The 17652-nt window shown below is 37.0% G+C and overlaps 1 protein-coding gene across 1 annotated transcript; it reads right to left on the reverse strand.

Moving 5' to 3' along the window:
* Nucleotides 1–1228: 1228 nt before the first annotated feature.
* Nucleotides 1229–9517, reverse strand: Kcnj8 (potassium inwardly rectifying channel subfamily J member 8). Its single transcript, XM_076854173.1, has 3 exons — nt 8702–9517; nt 7425–7867; nt 1229–3062 (listed from the first exon to the last, which is right to left on the reverse strand). Exons 2-3 carry the CDS (start codon nt 7796–7798, stop codon nt 2162–2164), a joined length of 1275 nt encoding a protein of 424 aa, XP_076710288.1. The 5' UTR covers nt 7799–7867; nt 8702–9517; the 3' UTR covers nt 1229–2161.
* Nucleotides 9518–17652: the final 8135 nt, after the last annotated feature.

The raw sequence follows: 17652 nt of genomic DNA on the forward strand, positions 1-17652 counted from the left end.
GTGCCCCACTAGCAGGTGTCGGGGGTGGGGACTGTCCATATTCCACAGCTGGCTCTGGTCCTGATGCCAGGACATTCTCTACCACCTGGATTCAGGAATCTTACATCTCAGACCCGTTGACAGTGTCCAATATTTCCTGCCCTGCAGTGGGATCACCTTATGTGGTTGGGCTGCTGCTGAGGAGTGGATGGGCACTATGCATTCTTATTGCTAGTGCGACAGCTGCTTTCTAGATCTGCTCAACCACCAGGGGATGGGGAGGCAGCACCTGTTCCAGAATTGCTAGGAAGTCTGATAGCCACTTCTTTTGTGGCTGTAGGTCTGGATCTTTTTGAAATAGATTTTCTTTAGCAACTTATATGGAACTCTTTCAATATTCTAAGACTGATATAGCTGAATTCATATTATATACTGGGGGATAAGTAACCCTGCTTGGACCAAGAAGGAAATGGTAGATGGCATTGATCTATTCTGAAAATATATTGAAAGCAGAGCTAAGATTTGCTAATGAATGGTATACAAGGTGTCCAATGTGACTCTTAAGTGTTGGCCTGAGTGATTAAGAGAAAGACAGGGACAGGGCACAGTTTTGTGAGTAGAAATGAAGCATTGGGTTTTACACATAAACAAATTCAAATGCTTTTAGGTACCCTAGCAGAGTTTCAAGTATGTTTGGCCTATAGATTTAGTTAACAGAACTTTTTCAGGTATGATTAGGTGAATACTATGATAAATGCTTCCCATTCACCTGGTTAGAATCTCAAGTCTTTTGTTTAAGACTTTTGTTTAAGTCTTGTTTAAAACTTTTGTTTAAGACAAAATTTGGACATACTCATGATTACCTGTCTGGTTCCATATTCAAAAATGAAATAATTTCAACTCAAAACTCTGTGTAAAAGCCTAAATAATAGCTCAGCTTTCAGACTGAATTACAAGACTAAATCATACATGTCTTATTAACCCAGCACTTTTCTCTTCTCAATTCTTCCATGAAGAAGCAGGAGCTAAGGATGATCATATCAAGCTTCCAAAGAAAATCTCACTTTATCGAATGAGATAGACTAAGGATGAAGAAGGCAAACTTTGATAGAAAATCTTCTTTTAACAAATGAGATTGTGGTAAATCTATGTACACCAGGCCTGAATTCAGATATTGCTGGAAAGGAAGTATTGTTTTAGATCTGAGGTGGGAGATTCAAAGAAAAATACCTTATAGGATTTCCACGTCAGGCTCAGAAAGAAAAACCAAGAGAACATTTTAAAACTCAAAATGATATAAAACCCAACAAAAACCACAGTTCTCTTGGAGCAAGAGATCCAAGGAAAGAATCTCAGGAGAGTGTCATTACTATTAAGACATCTTTCTATCCTCTGAAAATGCTTTTTTTGAGGTGATTTTGTGAAAGAGGAAAACAAAATTACAGAGAGTACAAGGAAAATATTTTAATAAAATATTCAATACAGTATTTTTCTGTGGGGGGCTAGTAAGAAGTGGGAAGCTGAAGGAAATGACTGTCACTATTTGGAAATCCAGTCCTACTTGAGACAGGAGTCAGCTTTTCCTCAGATCCCTTGCTCAGTTCTGCCCAACAGGCCGTCAGGAGAATCAGGAAATCTCCCGGAGTCATTTTGAAGACCTGGATTGCTCATAGACATATAGACCTAAGAAACTTGCTTTAGGTTTCTTACCAGATACAGTATCATGAAGAAAGGAGAACATCAGAATACAAATGGTATTTAACATGATTTTGGTTTTTTTCCCCTCCTATTTCATTTACATTCCCAGAGCGAACAATAGAAACAGACACATTTGTTTTCACCAACTAAGCATTTCAAACAGACTCATTCCTTGGCCAAATTTTATATTCAAGGTCCATAACTATTAACGGAGTTCTTGTGTTTCATACCAAGAGAAATGAGGGCAGACCACTTTCTGTGCATAACTTGAGTCTACTGCTGCAGATTCTGCATGTGTGAAACGGTGTAAGCCACAAGTCCTTTGTGTTGTGTTGTTTATTAATACAGAAAGTGCAATTTCTTGAATAAGAAAATCTTTTAGTGCATTAAAACGTAAGCCACGTCATTGTGCTATAGCTCTGGTTTAGTGTGACAGGACGTGCGACACTCACAGTAAAACTCCTGTCATGAGGTTGCCCTGCCGTCATGATTCCGATGTGTTCTGATTTCCTTCTGGAGTCATAAACTGCACCTTTGGCACAATGAGGGAAGAATTGTTCCTTCGAATGGAGTTGCTCCTTCTCATGGAATTGTTTCTCCTCATGGAATTGCGCTTCCTCAGAGAGTTTTGATGGGACAGTTCACTCTTTTGGAGGGTCTGAATGAGGATGGAAGGCTTCTCATCCAGTTCCCGGGCACTGCACCGTGGAGCTGCCACCTTAACAGTGTTGCCAAACTTGGAGTAATCCACAGAATACACTCCTTCCTCCTCGGTCACAATGGACACAAAGCGGTGGCCCCACTGGATCTCCTCTGCGATGTAGGAGGTTCGCGCCTGCGTGGTGATGCCGGTCGTTTCGACCACTCCTTCCAGAATAACAATGACCTCCAGGTCCTGGTTGACAAGGTCAGTTGCTGAGATATCATACAGTGGACTGCGCTTATCAATCACATGGCAGATGATCAAAGGGGCCACCAGGAAGATGTTATTACTCTCGATAGGGTTATCTACAGGTATGTCCAGTTGGTGAATGGGTACCACCTCCCCTTCAGGTGTGGTTGTTTTCTTCACCACCTGGATGCGCACTGAGGCACTGATGATCATGCTCTTCCTCAGGTCGCCCACTCGGAACATGAAGCACAGCTTACCATTTCGGACAGCAATCACAGCATGGCGGCTGAAAATCAAAGTCTCTGCCCTTCTGTGAGCCTGAGCTGTCTTCATGAAAATGCAGCCTAACATGACGGCATTGATGATCAAACCCACAATGTTTTGGAGAATCAAAACCGTGATGGCCAGAGGGCATTCCTCTGTCATCATCCTCCCTCCAAATCCAATTGTCACTTGAACCTCAATGGAGAAGAGAAAAGCAGAGGTGAATGACCTGCAAGGGATGATATCGGAAGAAAATGCCATCAGGTCAAAGTTTGAATAATATCCCTACCTGAACATTTTTTTTAAGATCCTAAAGGCTATTAAAAGTTTTTAGAAAGAGTAGCCATCTTTACTTGTCAAATGCTTAATTTTAAAACAAGACTGCTTGCGCTCGCTCTCTCTCTCTCTCTCTCTCTCTCTCTCTCACACACACACACACACACATATACACATATCTCTCTTGCATCTATTTATGCATCTACCTCTATACTTCTGTTGTCTAGGACATGTGCCTGTATGAAAGCATTAATACAATAAATATATACAATAAATATCAATTATATTATAGACATATTTTACTTTGTGAAATGCTTTACTATCAAAAAAGCTTAATTTGCTTGATGAAACTTTCTACCAGGTAGAAGTTTTTTGTTTTGTTTTGTTTTTTGGTACCAAGGATTGAACTGAGGGGTGCTTATCCACTAAGCCACATTCCTAGCCCTTTATATCTTTTATTTTGAGACAGAGTCTTACTAAGTTTCTTAAGGCCTTGCTAGGTTGCTGAGGCTGGCTTTGAACTTGCAATCCTCCTGACTCAGCCTCCCAGCCACTAGGATTATAGGCATGTGTACCATGCCCAGCAGAAGTTTATTATTTATTGCATATCCATGTTTAAGAGAGACTTGAGGGGCTGGGGATGTGGCTCAAGCGGTAGCGCGCTCGCCTGGCATGCGTGCGGCCTGGGTTCGATCCTCAGCACCACATACAAACAAAGATGTTGTGTCCGCCAATAACTAAAAAATAAATATTAAAATTCTCTCTCAAAAAAAAAAAAAGAGAGAGAGAGACTTGAGTCATATGGAAGGTACCAAGTAATAAGTAAACTTTTTATTATTTATAACACTTAAAATCATAATTGTAAGCTAACACATATTGTGTACCTTATATATAGAAAACACTGTGCTAAAGAAGCCACACAAAGTATATTCCAAAATACTAGCATTTTTTTAAAAATAGAAAACATTTCCCTACTTTAAAAGAAAACTGTTCCTTATTGGCTATCCCTGGAAGTGATCTAGGGAATATTGAAGGTATTAAAGGAAGAATTTAAGGCTGAGGTTAGTTAATGACTATGTGAAGATTATGTGATCAATGCAAACTTGAATCCTCTCAATTCTGGCCCAGTGTTCTGAAAGGAGAAAAAGGAAGAGGCCAACAAGTGTCAGAATTTCCTTGAGGAGCTTTTTCAAATTGTTCATTTCCTCCACATCTTAGTGAATAGACGTGGATTTGACAGGCTCAGCATAGACCTGAGTAAGACGGAAAAACTCTCAGGTGATTCTGATTTATTTACCAACCCCTTTCCCCCATTGAGAAGCACCATATTTAGTTATTATTAATTTACTTCACTACATATCCAATATTGCCATGACCTCTTCATAGGAACAACAGTTCTATTTTTGCAACCCACCCCAACTTTAAACTTTTCTAATTTTAATAGAAGACTAGCCATACATCAGCCATCTGTCAAGGTATTATCTATCAATGCCAGGCACAGTGAATGAGCAAAAGGTTTGAGTACTTAGTATACACTGTGTATTTTGGCAGGAAACCAGGAGAGGTAAGTAATTATACAGAAATTGATTAGCTTTTAAATGGAGTGTGAAATTTGCTCTTTTTTTCTTTGTTGTTTCTAAGAGGATTCATAGAAAACTATAATATTTGTCTTTTGCACTAGCTACATACCACAAGATATACAGTGTAGTCCAAAAATATGGCAAAGAATAGAAATGGACCCCAGAGGAGAGGTGTGGATACAATATTGATTATTAACAATGGTCCATGCTTCAGGAAGCAGTCTAATGATGAATATCCCTAAATGTCCTATTTTAATACAAACTATTCATGGATCTTGTTTTCATATTGTTTATTTTATGAAAAAAATTAATTTTAAACAAATGTATGGTACAAGACCCAATCTTTTGTGGACATCTGTCATGCTAAACAGTCCCAAGAGATGAAAGCAGTTGGTTGCTTCTTTGTTCACTACAGAGAGAGTTAGACTGAATAATAATAATAATAAAGAAGATAAATTTTCTATTTTAGACTCATTAGAAAGTCATCTACATGAAGAAGAAAGTGGGTAATCCTAAAATGAGAATGGTCAAATGGTGTTTGGAAATACTGGTGAATATCCATTGAAAAAAGTTTGAATTTTGATGATATGGCTGAACACTGAACTTATGAAAGGAAAGGAAATTCAAACAATTAAAATTAGTATTAGTCATCTTTTAAGTTCCATGCAGGAGAGAATAAATATTTTTCTATTTTTAATGAAATAAAATTTAATGTATGGTTAGTTATGATTAAACTGTTGAGGTAAAAATATAAATAGTAACATAACATTAACATCAGTAAGAACAGAAACAATGTCAAATAATTCAGATGGAAAAACTGCTAAGATAGCAACTAATTTCTTTCTAAGGTGTTCAAAATTTAAAACATCTTGAATGTTAAAAAAAAAACCCAAATAATTTAAAGTAAGAAATGTCATTTAAAATGCAAACCTTGTTAGGTTGATAAAATTAACTTTGCTCTATTGAATTTTTTGACACATTTCTCATAGTTCACACCAACAGGAATGCACCAAGAAAATGAACATTCTTCAGAACAACTTATTTGAAAATTAGAATGCAGCAGAGAACAGTTTTAATAAATAGTGCACTCTGTAAAATTCTTTTAATGATAGTTCTTTTGATAATATTTCTTTTTAAAGATTACTAAATTACATCTTTTTCATAGAAAAAGATAATATGTTTTTCTTGTGAGTAAAATCTATCATATATTTTCAAGGTTTATCATTATTTCTTTTATTTAGTTCCTACTTCATATTTATCGAATTCATTTTGATATGAAATGATTCACCAATATCAGTGCCAATAAGTTTCTTAAAGAGAGATGCAATATTACAGATGGTATTTCATCTTCAAATACCTGTTGAGCACAAAATTTTGTGTCCTTTACATCTAGTGTACTGATGATCACCTGTTTTTCACCCATATTTTCTTTGAGGCAAAAGTTTGTGACAAGTTTGAGAAAAGAAAATAATATCTACACAATGGTAAAAGCAGAGGATCAATTAAATACAGTGTTCCCTCAAAATCTGAGATGAAATCTGTGAAGTGCAATCTCAAAGCTAATGCTGCATTTCTCTTTAAATGGCTGACACTGCAGCTAATTAACAAATGGAAGAATGGACAAGTCCATAGCCTGGGGGTTTGCTTCTTGAAGTAGTTTACCAGTTTCATAAGATTTCAGGATCACTAAAGATCTCATTCTTTACAGTTTCCTGGCAATATGATACTTGTTCAAGTCTCTTTGCTTTGTGTATTATGTGAATTTGGAACATTATTCAGAAAATGTTCTAGAAATTTTTGCAGTACTATTATATTTCAGTTCAGAGTGAACATTTTTTGAATCACTATGAATTATGTATTTTCATCTTCCAATAAAATAAATTAAGAAAAAAATCACTCAAACTAAATGGTTTTCAACCATGTGAAAGAGAGGAGAACCTTGAATATTAAATGTACTCTACCTGTCTTTGAAATACTTATAAGAAGAAGTCAAAGCTAGGTAATTTAAGAACTGTCTTGTGTCTGTTCTATTAGAACTTTGAAAAAGGACTGAAATACTAAATTGTTCTTAGGTAATTCCTTCCATAAAAATTTTGAACCAATTTCCATTAAAATTTAGTATTTTCTAGTCCTGAATCTTAGAATACCTTTTAATTTATGAATCCATTACAAGCAATTACCTATTTTAAGATAATCTTGATAAAGAATAAAATAAATAAAAACATTTATTTTATTTTTAGCATATTTTAAATTTTAAGATATTTCTTCCTTTTCCCCAGTGCCTTCCTCTTAATTTCTGAATGTTATGAATAAGAAAAGTCATGGAAAGACACTACTTACATTTGCACATTATTTTTGGTTGATGGAGATTAACTTGTGGACCTTGAAACTATGGACAGTAGCTCGTTTATACTGAAAATGAAATGCATGCTTTTGGAGTAAGAAATCCTTTGATCTAAAACAGCTTTTAAATAACTAATATAATATTTTCAAGGTTAGCCCAAAGGATAGAAGCTCCACCTTTTCAGAGACTCTTTACACATAAGCTACAATCATGTATTTTTAATGTTAGTTTTTTTCTTTATTATTTTTTTTTTATTTATTTCTGAAGGGTCTAAAACAAACTATTTCATTTTCAACAAATGAGAGAATGATAGAGAAAGGGCATTTTTACTTTTTTATTTTTTTCTTTCTGTACAGCTTACAACACCTGCCTCCTCCCACTGCATTCTTACCTGACGTTAGTCACACACACAGCAGACTCCAAACCACTTTTCTCCATTCCACTCTTCTCCATGTAAGCGTAGATGTCCCCATGGGCAAAAGCCACCAACCACCACATGATAGCGAAGAGCAGCCAACTGCAGAGGAAGGACATTGTAAAGATGACCAGCGTGTGGCGCCATTTCAGGTCTACCAAGGTGGTGAAGATGTCCTGCAGGAAGCGCCCTTGCTCACGGATATTCTTGTGCGCCAGGTTGCAGGCCCCGCTCTTAGCGATGAAGCGGGCTTTCGGGAGGCGGTCGCGGATGCGCGGCTTGCGCAGATTCTCCGCGGCGATGCGCGCCAACACATACTCCTCCGGGATGATGCTCTTTCTGGCCAACATCGTCCTGTCACCATACCCAGACTATCCACCTGCCTTTCACCTGCCTCTCCTTCCCTCCAGCCTGTCCTCCTGCACGAGGGAAACGTTGATTAAGACTTTTTAAATTTTCATTTTATTACGTCGTTAGTCCTTGTATTCAGGGATATGTTTATACATGCAAAGGGATATGGGCGACTAAAGGCATGATTTTTAATAATACAAACACCAATCTAGCTTGTGCTTGGAGTTCTGGGATCCCAGAGAAAACTTTGGTCTGAATCAGGAGATTTGTTCTCTGAATAAATATGGGCATAGCCTTAGTTAAATAAAATCCGGAGCCTTCTTGTAAATAGCAGGCTTAAAGATAATTCTCTGCGATTAACAGCGCCTATAGATTAGTGCAAGGATATATTCACCGGGCGTCAAAGACAAAAATTAAAAGCAGCTGGGTACAAGATCTACTTGTTAAAGTATTTAGATTAGTTAGCAATGTTTAAAGTAAAGAAGGGAAATTCTTCCTTCTTTGTTTTTAGAAGCAGGCAAAGAAAAGGCCACGGCTTCTTGCGCACGATGAATAGCAAGCTAAATGCAATCTGACAGAATAATAAGAGATGTGCTATAGAACTTGAATATTTTGAGGAATTATTTTAAAGTTGAAGAAATTTCAAGATGCATTTAAAAAAAAAAACAGACGAAAAACTTTCCACGGAATTCATGGTATATTGAAAACTTCTTTACAACGAAGGGGTCAAACATACAAGGAAACCCTGGACAATAGCGTGAGGACTGCGATTAGAGTTAAAGGGAGTGTGCTCCGAAAAGTCCAAGCTGCACGGTAAGCCTCTGCTGCGTTCTGCATTTTAAATCATTTGCGGGGATGCGGAGGTCTCCCCCTCCCCTCCCCGAGCGGAGAGTTGAACTTACAGACTCGCCGCAGCAGCAGACAGCGCTGCTCAACCTCCCCGCACACGCCGACCCAACGCGGGCAGGTTCCTCGCTCTCGCATCCCGGCGCGCGGGAGCAGGGCTGCCCGGACCGATCGAGGGATGCTCGTCCTCCCGAGAAGAGTTAAAATAATAAAAGGTGCAATTGAATCGAAACGCCGGGAGGTCCGGAGGGAGGCGGGCGGGTGTTGATCTTACCCTCCCCCCGGCTCAGCTCAACTCCCTCGGCCGCTGCAGTGGGCGGAGGAGCGCTGCCGGGAGAGGAGCTTGATGGTGATACTCCACAAATCAGCCTTCCAGCTAGGGCTTTGACGCGCGCCAGACCTCAGAGGCCACGATTGTCGCAGAGATGGGGACCGGGTAGGGGGGTGGGAGTAGGGGCGAAGGCGAGTCCCCTGGAGGTAGGGAGCGGGCCAGGGGGAGGGACCACCCGGGAGGGCGGGACCCGCAGAACCAGCTCTTTTTCCAGTAGCGGCGACCCCCTGCCTCCAGCGGGAAACACAAGTCTTTAAAAGGCGCTCTGTCCAAGTTCACTGACGTAAAAAGATTTTTATTTTATTTTATTTTGTAACCTGGTTAGATCACTGGGCTACTTCAGAATGAATAAAACCAGATATAGAGATCAGGAAATATTCTTCCGAGGTGTTCAAGCTGTGTGCGCACACATTTATTTACCTTATATTTCCATCTAGAAAGAACGGTACAGGTGGAAGACATTCCGAAAGCCACCATAGTAGACTGTTTCTTCACAAGCTAAAGCCAGTTCTTAAAGAATCACAGGCGCGCGCGCGCGCGTACACACACACACACACACACACACACACACACACACACACAAAACAACAACCAAAGAAACAGAAAGAAAAATAGACAAAATGAAACCATCAACAGTCTTTTCAATGAAGAAATTTTACCCCAAACAGGGACCGCTGTCAGCACTTCAGCACCAGAACAGTCTTTGGTCCACGGTAATTGGTTGCTTTCTGAAATGTTGCAACTTCTCCCTCTTGTCCAGATTGTCTGGATGATAAAACAGAGCAATTGCGCACAAGAAAGATTATACAGTAAATATCTTTCTATAGCTTTTGAAAAGAAGCCAGAAGAGACAAATGTGCTTTCTCCCACAAGTCAATCCTCCTTATTTTGGCACTTGTGTTAATGGAAACTTTAATTCTTGGAAATTTCATGTGTTTTCCAAGACTCAGGGCCGAAAGTGCAGGGAGCATAAACAATGTGTTCATTTAATTACCCAAAGACCTAAAATTAGTCTTTAATGAAGGCAAATGAAGAACAATTTTTTTCCCCTTTATGGGCAGATCTGCTTAACCCTTTCAAAGCTGGGCTCCTGGTCTGTTAGTGGCAATTTTCCTTCCTACAGTCATTAATTTTTGTAGTAGTTGATGTAGTCATTTTGTCACAAGTGTGCAGGAATCAATTTGTGTAGTCAGCCCTCTCCATTGTTTGATTTTACAATTCAGTTTGCTTGTCAACTTATTATTTGTTCAACTTATTATTATTTGTTCAACTTATTATTATTTGTTTAACTTACTATCCATTATTTTAGCTTGGAGAACATTAAACATCTATTTTGCGAATTTAAAGAAATATAAATAATATATATATATATATGTCACATTTGCTCATCTTAAGAGGCAGATCATTGTAAAAGAGATAAGATATTGATAATAAATTCTTGATACAAACAAGGATATGATTAAACTTGGAAAAGATCTATAACAAAGTGCCATGGGGATTGAAATAGGAGATATTTAGGGCAAGGAGAAAAAGGACAACTTCATTATTATTCGGCATGTGATCTAGGCATATTTGGGGAATACTGAAAAGGACAAGGGACAGCATGAATGAAATCTTGGAGTATGGACAAAAGTGGACCATGTTGTAGTGACAGAAACGAATTTCTTCAGATTGATAAATGAGTCAGCCACACAGCAGGATGGGATGCTTGAGTCCAAGGCTCCCTGGGCAAGACTCTGTCACCACCCACTTTCAAAACATAATGAATTATTCATTTATTTGTCCTGTTCCCTCCACTCCTAGACCCTATTAAACCTCTAGTGCAGTTATAATTACAGAGATGCTCATTTTTTTTTTTTTTGAATCAATGAAAGAAAAGCATAAGATCAAAAAGCATGTTGGACTCTTGGAAAAAAAAAAAATAATAACAGCCGAAGTGCTCAATGGAAGGAGACTGGACAGACTCCATATGCAGTAGTATCCAGTGAACTGGGGAAGGATTTGAATCAGAGTGCAAAGTAGTAAGAGCCCATTTTAGCAGAACTGATCAAGAAGAAAGGATTGAAGTGTTGCCTTTCCAAGTGGAGTTCCAATCTTGGAGCCTCAACTTCTATGCAGAAGGAAACACTGGAAACTATTATATTAATTAGAGAAGGAATGAGGCCTGGGGATGACAGATAATGTCAGTGGGTAATAACAATCAGATATCAACAAAAGAAATGGTATACAGAGTCAATGTAGGGAGAGGGGAAAAGTCAGAGGCAATCATGTAAGATTATAAACATGTAAGATAGTAGAGATGGAGAAATGGTAAAAAAAAAATGGCACAATAAAAAGCGAACAGCAGAGGATTATGAGATTTGTAACAAATAAATCTGTATCTGAATCCTCTGAAAATTCTGTTCTCTTGCTATAGCACAGACACCTTTTTCCCCCAATGAGATATATACTTTTATCTAAGTAAGTAAGTTTTGACTTGTTTTGACAAGTATAACAAGTTATGCTGTACTTTTTATTAATCAATAATAAAGATTGATTTTCATTCAAAATAAGCACACAAAATAAATGTCAAATTTAAGAAATTCATATGTAAGTTTTTGTTGATAATAGACCTAAAAATAAATAGAGGCCTTTCAGAAAAAAAAAAAAAAAAAAAAAAAAAACTTTTTTCTTTTTATTTCCTACTGCCATTTTCCTTAAATAGTATATCTATTTTTTCTTTAACCTGATTTTCTGCATTGGGTACATTGTTTATTGGTATCACCACAAGCCCAGGGTCTGGAATTGTTCAAAACTCCTAGGAGTAGAACTCAATAATATTTGTCAAATGGAGGAAAGAAGGAACAGTGCTTAAAACATGGTATTACTTTCCTACATTTACTCTCTCATCTCTTCTCCCCTCATGGTTTCTGATATGGGTTGGATATGAAACAACCCCAAAGGCTCATGTGGGAAGTCTTGGTTCCCAAGGCAAGAATGTTAAGAGGTGGGAATTTGGGGGAAGTGATTGGATCATGAGGGCTCTGACCTCATCAATGGATTATTACTCCATTAAGGGATTTTTAGCTGAATGGTCTATTCATGAGGTGGGACTTAGTTGGAGGGAGTGGGTTTTGTGGGTGTGCCCTTGGGACTATAGCCTTTCCCCCATCCATTCATGTCTCTCTGCTTTTGGCTGCCATGAGCTAAACCGCTTTCTTTAGCCATTCCTTTCTACCTCAGTCCCAGAAACAATGGATCCGACTAAACATGGAATGAAACTTCTAAAAAACTGTGAGCTAAACTTAATCTTTTCTCCTTTAAGTTGTTTTTCTCGGGTTTTTTTGTCACTGTGACAGAAATTGACTAACACTGTTTTTGCAATAAGTTCTTAGAACCCACATGAAAAATTTGACATTTGGAGGTTTTGGAGGTTTATGACTGTACCTGCCCACAAAGATTCTCTTATTCCTCACCTCTCCCTTCTTTCTTTACTTTGTCAATCTTTTCCCTTCAAACTATCCATTCTTCTCTTCATGAGCAACTTCCCTAATGACTCCAAGTCAGTAATACTAAATTTTTGCTTGGCATTCCCTGGTTATGTTACTCTTTACAACTTGATTTTTGGTTAATGGAAACATACTTCTGTTCCCACAGAGTCTTCCTGGACATACAGAACTGCTCAAGAAATGTTTATCATTAATTGACCCCTTCCTTGCCTCTTTTGATCTTCCTTTTCTTACATTATTGTCCAAATTGTACATATTGCATCTTCCCTTGGTAAGAAATAGGCAAAGATAATCAATTAATTTTTCAAGAACACATTTACTACTTAGGTTTATTTAATTTGTTTATTTATTTAATCATTATTTTGCTACTGTCACTAAAAGTTACATGTGCTTTCCTAGCTAATTATTTTTCTAATTGTTCTTTCAAGGGTGAGGATTGATTTGTGCATGACTCCTAAAAAAAGACAAGTAATAAGTTTAGAACAGAGATGACTTTGTTTAAATATTATGGGGTTTTTTTTTGTGTGTGTTTTTTTGATTATTCGGGAATCATGATAGAATCTGTTCATGTTCCTTACCAAAGAAATTTATTGACTGGGAAACAATTCAAGGATATCAGTTCAATTGTAAATCAGCCTCTATCAGGTTCCTTTTAGACCCTATGAGGATTTTATTTGTGAGTAAAGAGATTTCTGAAATTCTCATTTCCCCTAAGAAACAAGGGTTATCGGGTGCTTTTGGGCCAGTGGAGAAAGTAATTAGGCCGATTTTCTCAGTTCTCTGTTGCTTTGATTACCAAATGCAAATCAATGAAGTCTTTAAAATTACTCTTGAGATCAAGGGTGAAGTGTCTGTATTTGTTGACTTTGCCTTTGACTTGACTTTTGAACTCTCAGATTTTCTGAGCCATGTGAGACTTAAGAATTTGGAGAGTCTTCCAAATGACAATGGAAATGATTCATATTATCAGTCCAAATGTTGGTTGGTCTATTTGCTTGGGATGCTGCATTTATTAGTGTCCTCATATAAACCACTTTGGAACATATTGCTTTGGAATCAGCTTAATAAAACTGTTACATAAACTAGTAATCAAAACAACATGTTATAAACTCACTTTTTTGGAGTTATCATGATTTGGGAATGATAGTATAACTCTTCCTAGTTATCTGTTCCAATAAGTTCAGAGAACATTGCTTATATTTATTTGCAACAAAAGTATTTCTCTTCTTTAAATGCAGTTATCCCGTCTCTTCAAAGTTATCCATCAGAACTACTAAAGAAAAAGACCTCAATCTATGTTGCATACTCAGCTCAAACAGCTGACAGGTATGAATCAATAAGGTGTGAATGGGGGCCATTAGTAACAGTCACTTCCCTTTAATTTGCATTCAGGTGAATAAAGCAAAATGCCTTCTGCTACAAGACTTTTTTTTTTTTTTTTTTTTTGAAAAAAGCTGTTAACAAGCAGGTAGAGAACTAATACTAGATGTAATCATCGGTAGTGTTAAGATTTATAAATAATCAGTCTGGTTATTACCTGGGTTTAGGGCGCTCAGAAACACATGTAAAGGCTTTGAAGCAGGAAAGACAGAATAGCAGGAAAACTGGGAAGTGAATTCACTGATTCATCTATTCTATCATTTACTTAATAAATGATGATGGTCTGCAAGGTACTAAGCTATAAAAATCATTGACCCAATTCTTGAGGCAGTGCATAAGAATTAGGTTGCTTCCTTCATTGTATACATGAGTTGATTGGAGTTTATCAAACTGACTTATCAAAAAACCACCTACGTAGTAGTTGGAAGCTATGACAAACTCAGAACATCTGATCCTATATCATGCTTTTCCCACAGGACAATATTTTAAGGGATGATTCTTCATCCATGATCAACTTCATGAAAAATGCCTGGAAATATTATTTTATGCTCCTCTGGGCTTTTGTTGAACAACAATAGAATAAGATATAAAATCTTTGGCCTAGAAATGAAAATATTTTTAGTAAAAAAGTATAAATTCTCCCAATATAGTAAAGCAGATTACTGGAGGGATTTCTTGCCCATCTGTGTATGAGAACCTTATAGAATTATTATGAAGTTACGATAAGCTTAGATATGATTTGAGTATGTCCTTAAAGGGCTCCTGTGCTAGAAACTTGGTCTCTGGTATGGTCAGTGAGAGGTAGTGGAATCCTTTCAGAGGTGGGACCTAATGGAGGCTAATTAGGTCAAGAAGACATAGCCTTCAGAAGGATCAATGCTGGTCTTGAGTTAGTTCCCAAGAAAGTGGATGTTAGAAAAGAGCAAGCGTAATGCCTGGTTCTCTCTGACATCTTGCTCACAATGTGATTTCTTCTGCTTGCACATGCTTCCACCACGATGCCATCTGCCATGAAGCCCTCACTAGAGACTGAACCAAAGTACCCCATCTTCTGTTTTCAGCTTCCCAAACTGTGAGTCAAATAAATCTCTTACCCTTGTAAAGTACTTAGCTTCAGGTATTTTATTATAGCAAAAGTAAACAGACTAATACAAAGGGCAAAACATGACAATTCACATAAAATACTTTGAATAGTGCCAGGCCTGTAATAAGTACTTAGTAAATGTCAGCTCTTATTAATATGTGATATTTGAGTTTGGTGATGGTCTAAAAGGTCTGAGGAGCAGAAGGTTGGGGTAGGAAGGGGTGAAAGTGCAGCCTACATATTCCTTTAACTATTTTTTTTAACTCTCTTCTTCATCTAAGACTAAGAAAATAAAACACATGATAATATCACTTTCTAGACTTGAGTAATATTTTTGAGATCTTACCAACCTTCAGAGTATTCACTAAACAATTCTGGCATCTCCTCAACTCTTAAGTTTAATCAAGGCACTGCGTTCTGAAAGAGAGTCACCCAAGATCTTGGTAATGAAACAAGGGCCCAGAAATCAACACCTCTGTTTTACAGGAAAACTGTCTCCAAGAGAGAAGAGATTCCTTCAGTCAAGGAGTGTATCCATGGTAATTATTTTCTACTGCTGGGCTGTAAAATGCTAGTTATAAATAAAGCTGGTAGGGCCCTCCCAGGAGAAAATGAGGAATAGTTATTGTCACTGTTGATTTTTCCAGGGCTTAAAATTGTGCCTTGATATTCTAGTGCCAAAGAAAGCTAAGTTTGTATGAGCCTGGTATCTGTTCTGCTATAGAAACTTTTAGTTGTTAGGGGAAGAGAAATTCTCAAAGACGTCCTGATCCATTGCTATGCTTTCACATCTCTATGTTTTGCAAAATCAATGACGCATGAAATGCTTGGAAAAAGAAACCTGAATTTTTCCAGAACTCTCTGTAGAGTGGCTTCTTATTGACACCTTTCAAAAATGCAAGCTGCAGAAGAGATTTTAGAAGTTGAAAGTTTTAAAGTGATATTTGGGCTTGTTTGGCCCAGTAAATTTTCCCTTTTGGTAAAAATTATATGTGCCAACAAAGTTTTCATCTGGTAATTTTTTTCTCAATAGGTTCATGCTGAAATTAAATATTTGAGTTTTTTTTTTTTTTGCTAATTTAATTAGGTCAAATTATCTTATTGTCAGAATAAATAGGGTAATAAAATGATCCTCTGAAAACTTACAGAAATTTATTATGTAATTTAAAGCAATTCTTTTTAAAAAATTGAGAAATTATGAAAGCTGCAGAAGATGTTCCTTAACTTTCTGTTGAAGTTCACAGAGCTTTAGAGTCAGAAAAATTTGGGATCAAATATGAGTTCTTTCATTTACTTGGTTGGTGGTTTTGAACAATACATGTAATCACTCTGAGCCTCAGTTTCCTCTTTGTGCAAATAAAGTGCTAACATCTACCCCTCAGAGATGTATAGACAAATTTAAGAAACTGAATATGTAAAAGGTACAGCACATAACCAGGACATCTAAAACATAATCTTTTCTAAAATAATAGACTGTAGTCACTCTATTACTTATAATTTTTATATTTTCCCTTTCTTAGCCTGTATTTTTTTTTATCATTTTTAAGTCAATGGAAAATAATAATGATGATAACTGGCATGCTTTCCTTTTTAGCACTAATCGCTAAAAAGAATGCTTCCAGTAAATAATTTACACATTTGTCATTTTGAGGTAGTGTGTTTTTCTACTTCTCTATTTTTAAATCAGTGATGCATAGTGAATTATACAAAATGCCTTTTTAGCACTTATTAAAGTGATTTTTTTCTTCTTTGGTTAGTTAATGAGATGAATTAAATCACTAAATTACAAAAATGTTGACCTGTTTTTACATTGCAGAAATAAACTCCACTTGGTCATGTGATCTGTAATTTTAATATAATACTGGGTAATTTTTGCTAAAAACTAATTTGTTTAGAATTTTCTTTGGGGGGTACCAGGGATTGAACTCAGGGGCACTCAACCACTGAGACACATCCCCAGCCCTATTTTATATTTTATTTAGGAACAGGTCACACTGAGTTTGCTTAGCAAGCCCCGCTGTTGCTGAGGCTGGTTTTGAACTTGCCATCCTCCTGCCTCAGACTCCTGAGCCTCTTGGATTACAGGCGTGCATCACCCCACCTGGCTTGTTTAGAATATTTGAAAAGGTATTTATGAGTGAAATTGGTCTGTATCCTTTCTGATTATCTCTGTCTGGTTTTGGATAAATGTCATGAGTCTTTCAATGTTCTTTTTCTTTGGATTAAGCTAGTTTAAATAGAACAGGGATTATCTATTCTTTGAAAGTTTGCAATAATTTTAATGGCATCTAAATCTGAATTTTTTAGGAATGGTTCTTGGCTCATTGAACCCTCTTCATTCTACCTGTGCGTACCCCCACAGGGTTGTGTGTTTCTGGTCTTCTCATTTTATCTTCCATGTCTTCTGATTGTTGCATATTTTCTATCTGCTTATTCTGTACTGCATTCTAGATATTTCCAATGGGAAGAATTGGGAAGCACTATCTAAGTTTAATTACTGTTTAATCCAGCTATTCAAATTTTAATTAAAGTTTTAGTGATTTTTTTTCTTTTCTAGAAAGTCTATTTAGCTATTTTAAATTAATTTGCTCTTTTAAATCACATTTTAAAAAAATCTGTATCTTCAATTATGCAGCCATCATACAGATCGCAGGTCAAGTTTACCCTTTCTCAGAGAGTAACCACTCCCTGCCAGAGCTTCCCCTAGTATGATTTAGTTCATCA

The sequence above is a fragment of the Callospermophilus lateralis genome, chromosome 4 (genome assembly GCF_048772815.1).
Source record: "Callospermophilus lateralis isolate mCalLat2 chromosome 4, mCalLat2.hap1, whole genome shotgun sequence".
NCBI lineage: Eukaryota > Metazoa > Chordata > Mammalia > Rodentia > Sciuridae > Callospermophilus > Callospermophilus lateralis.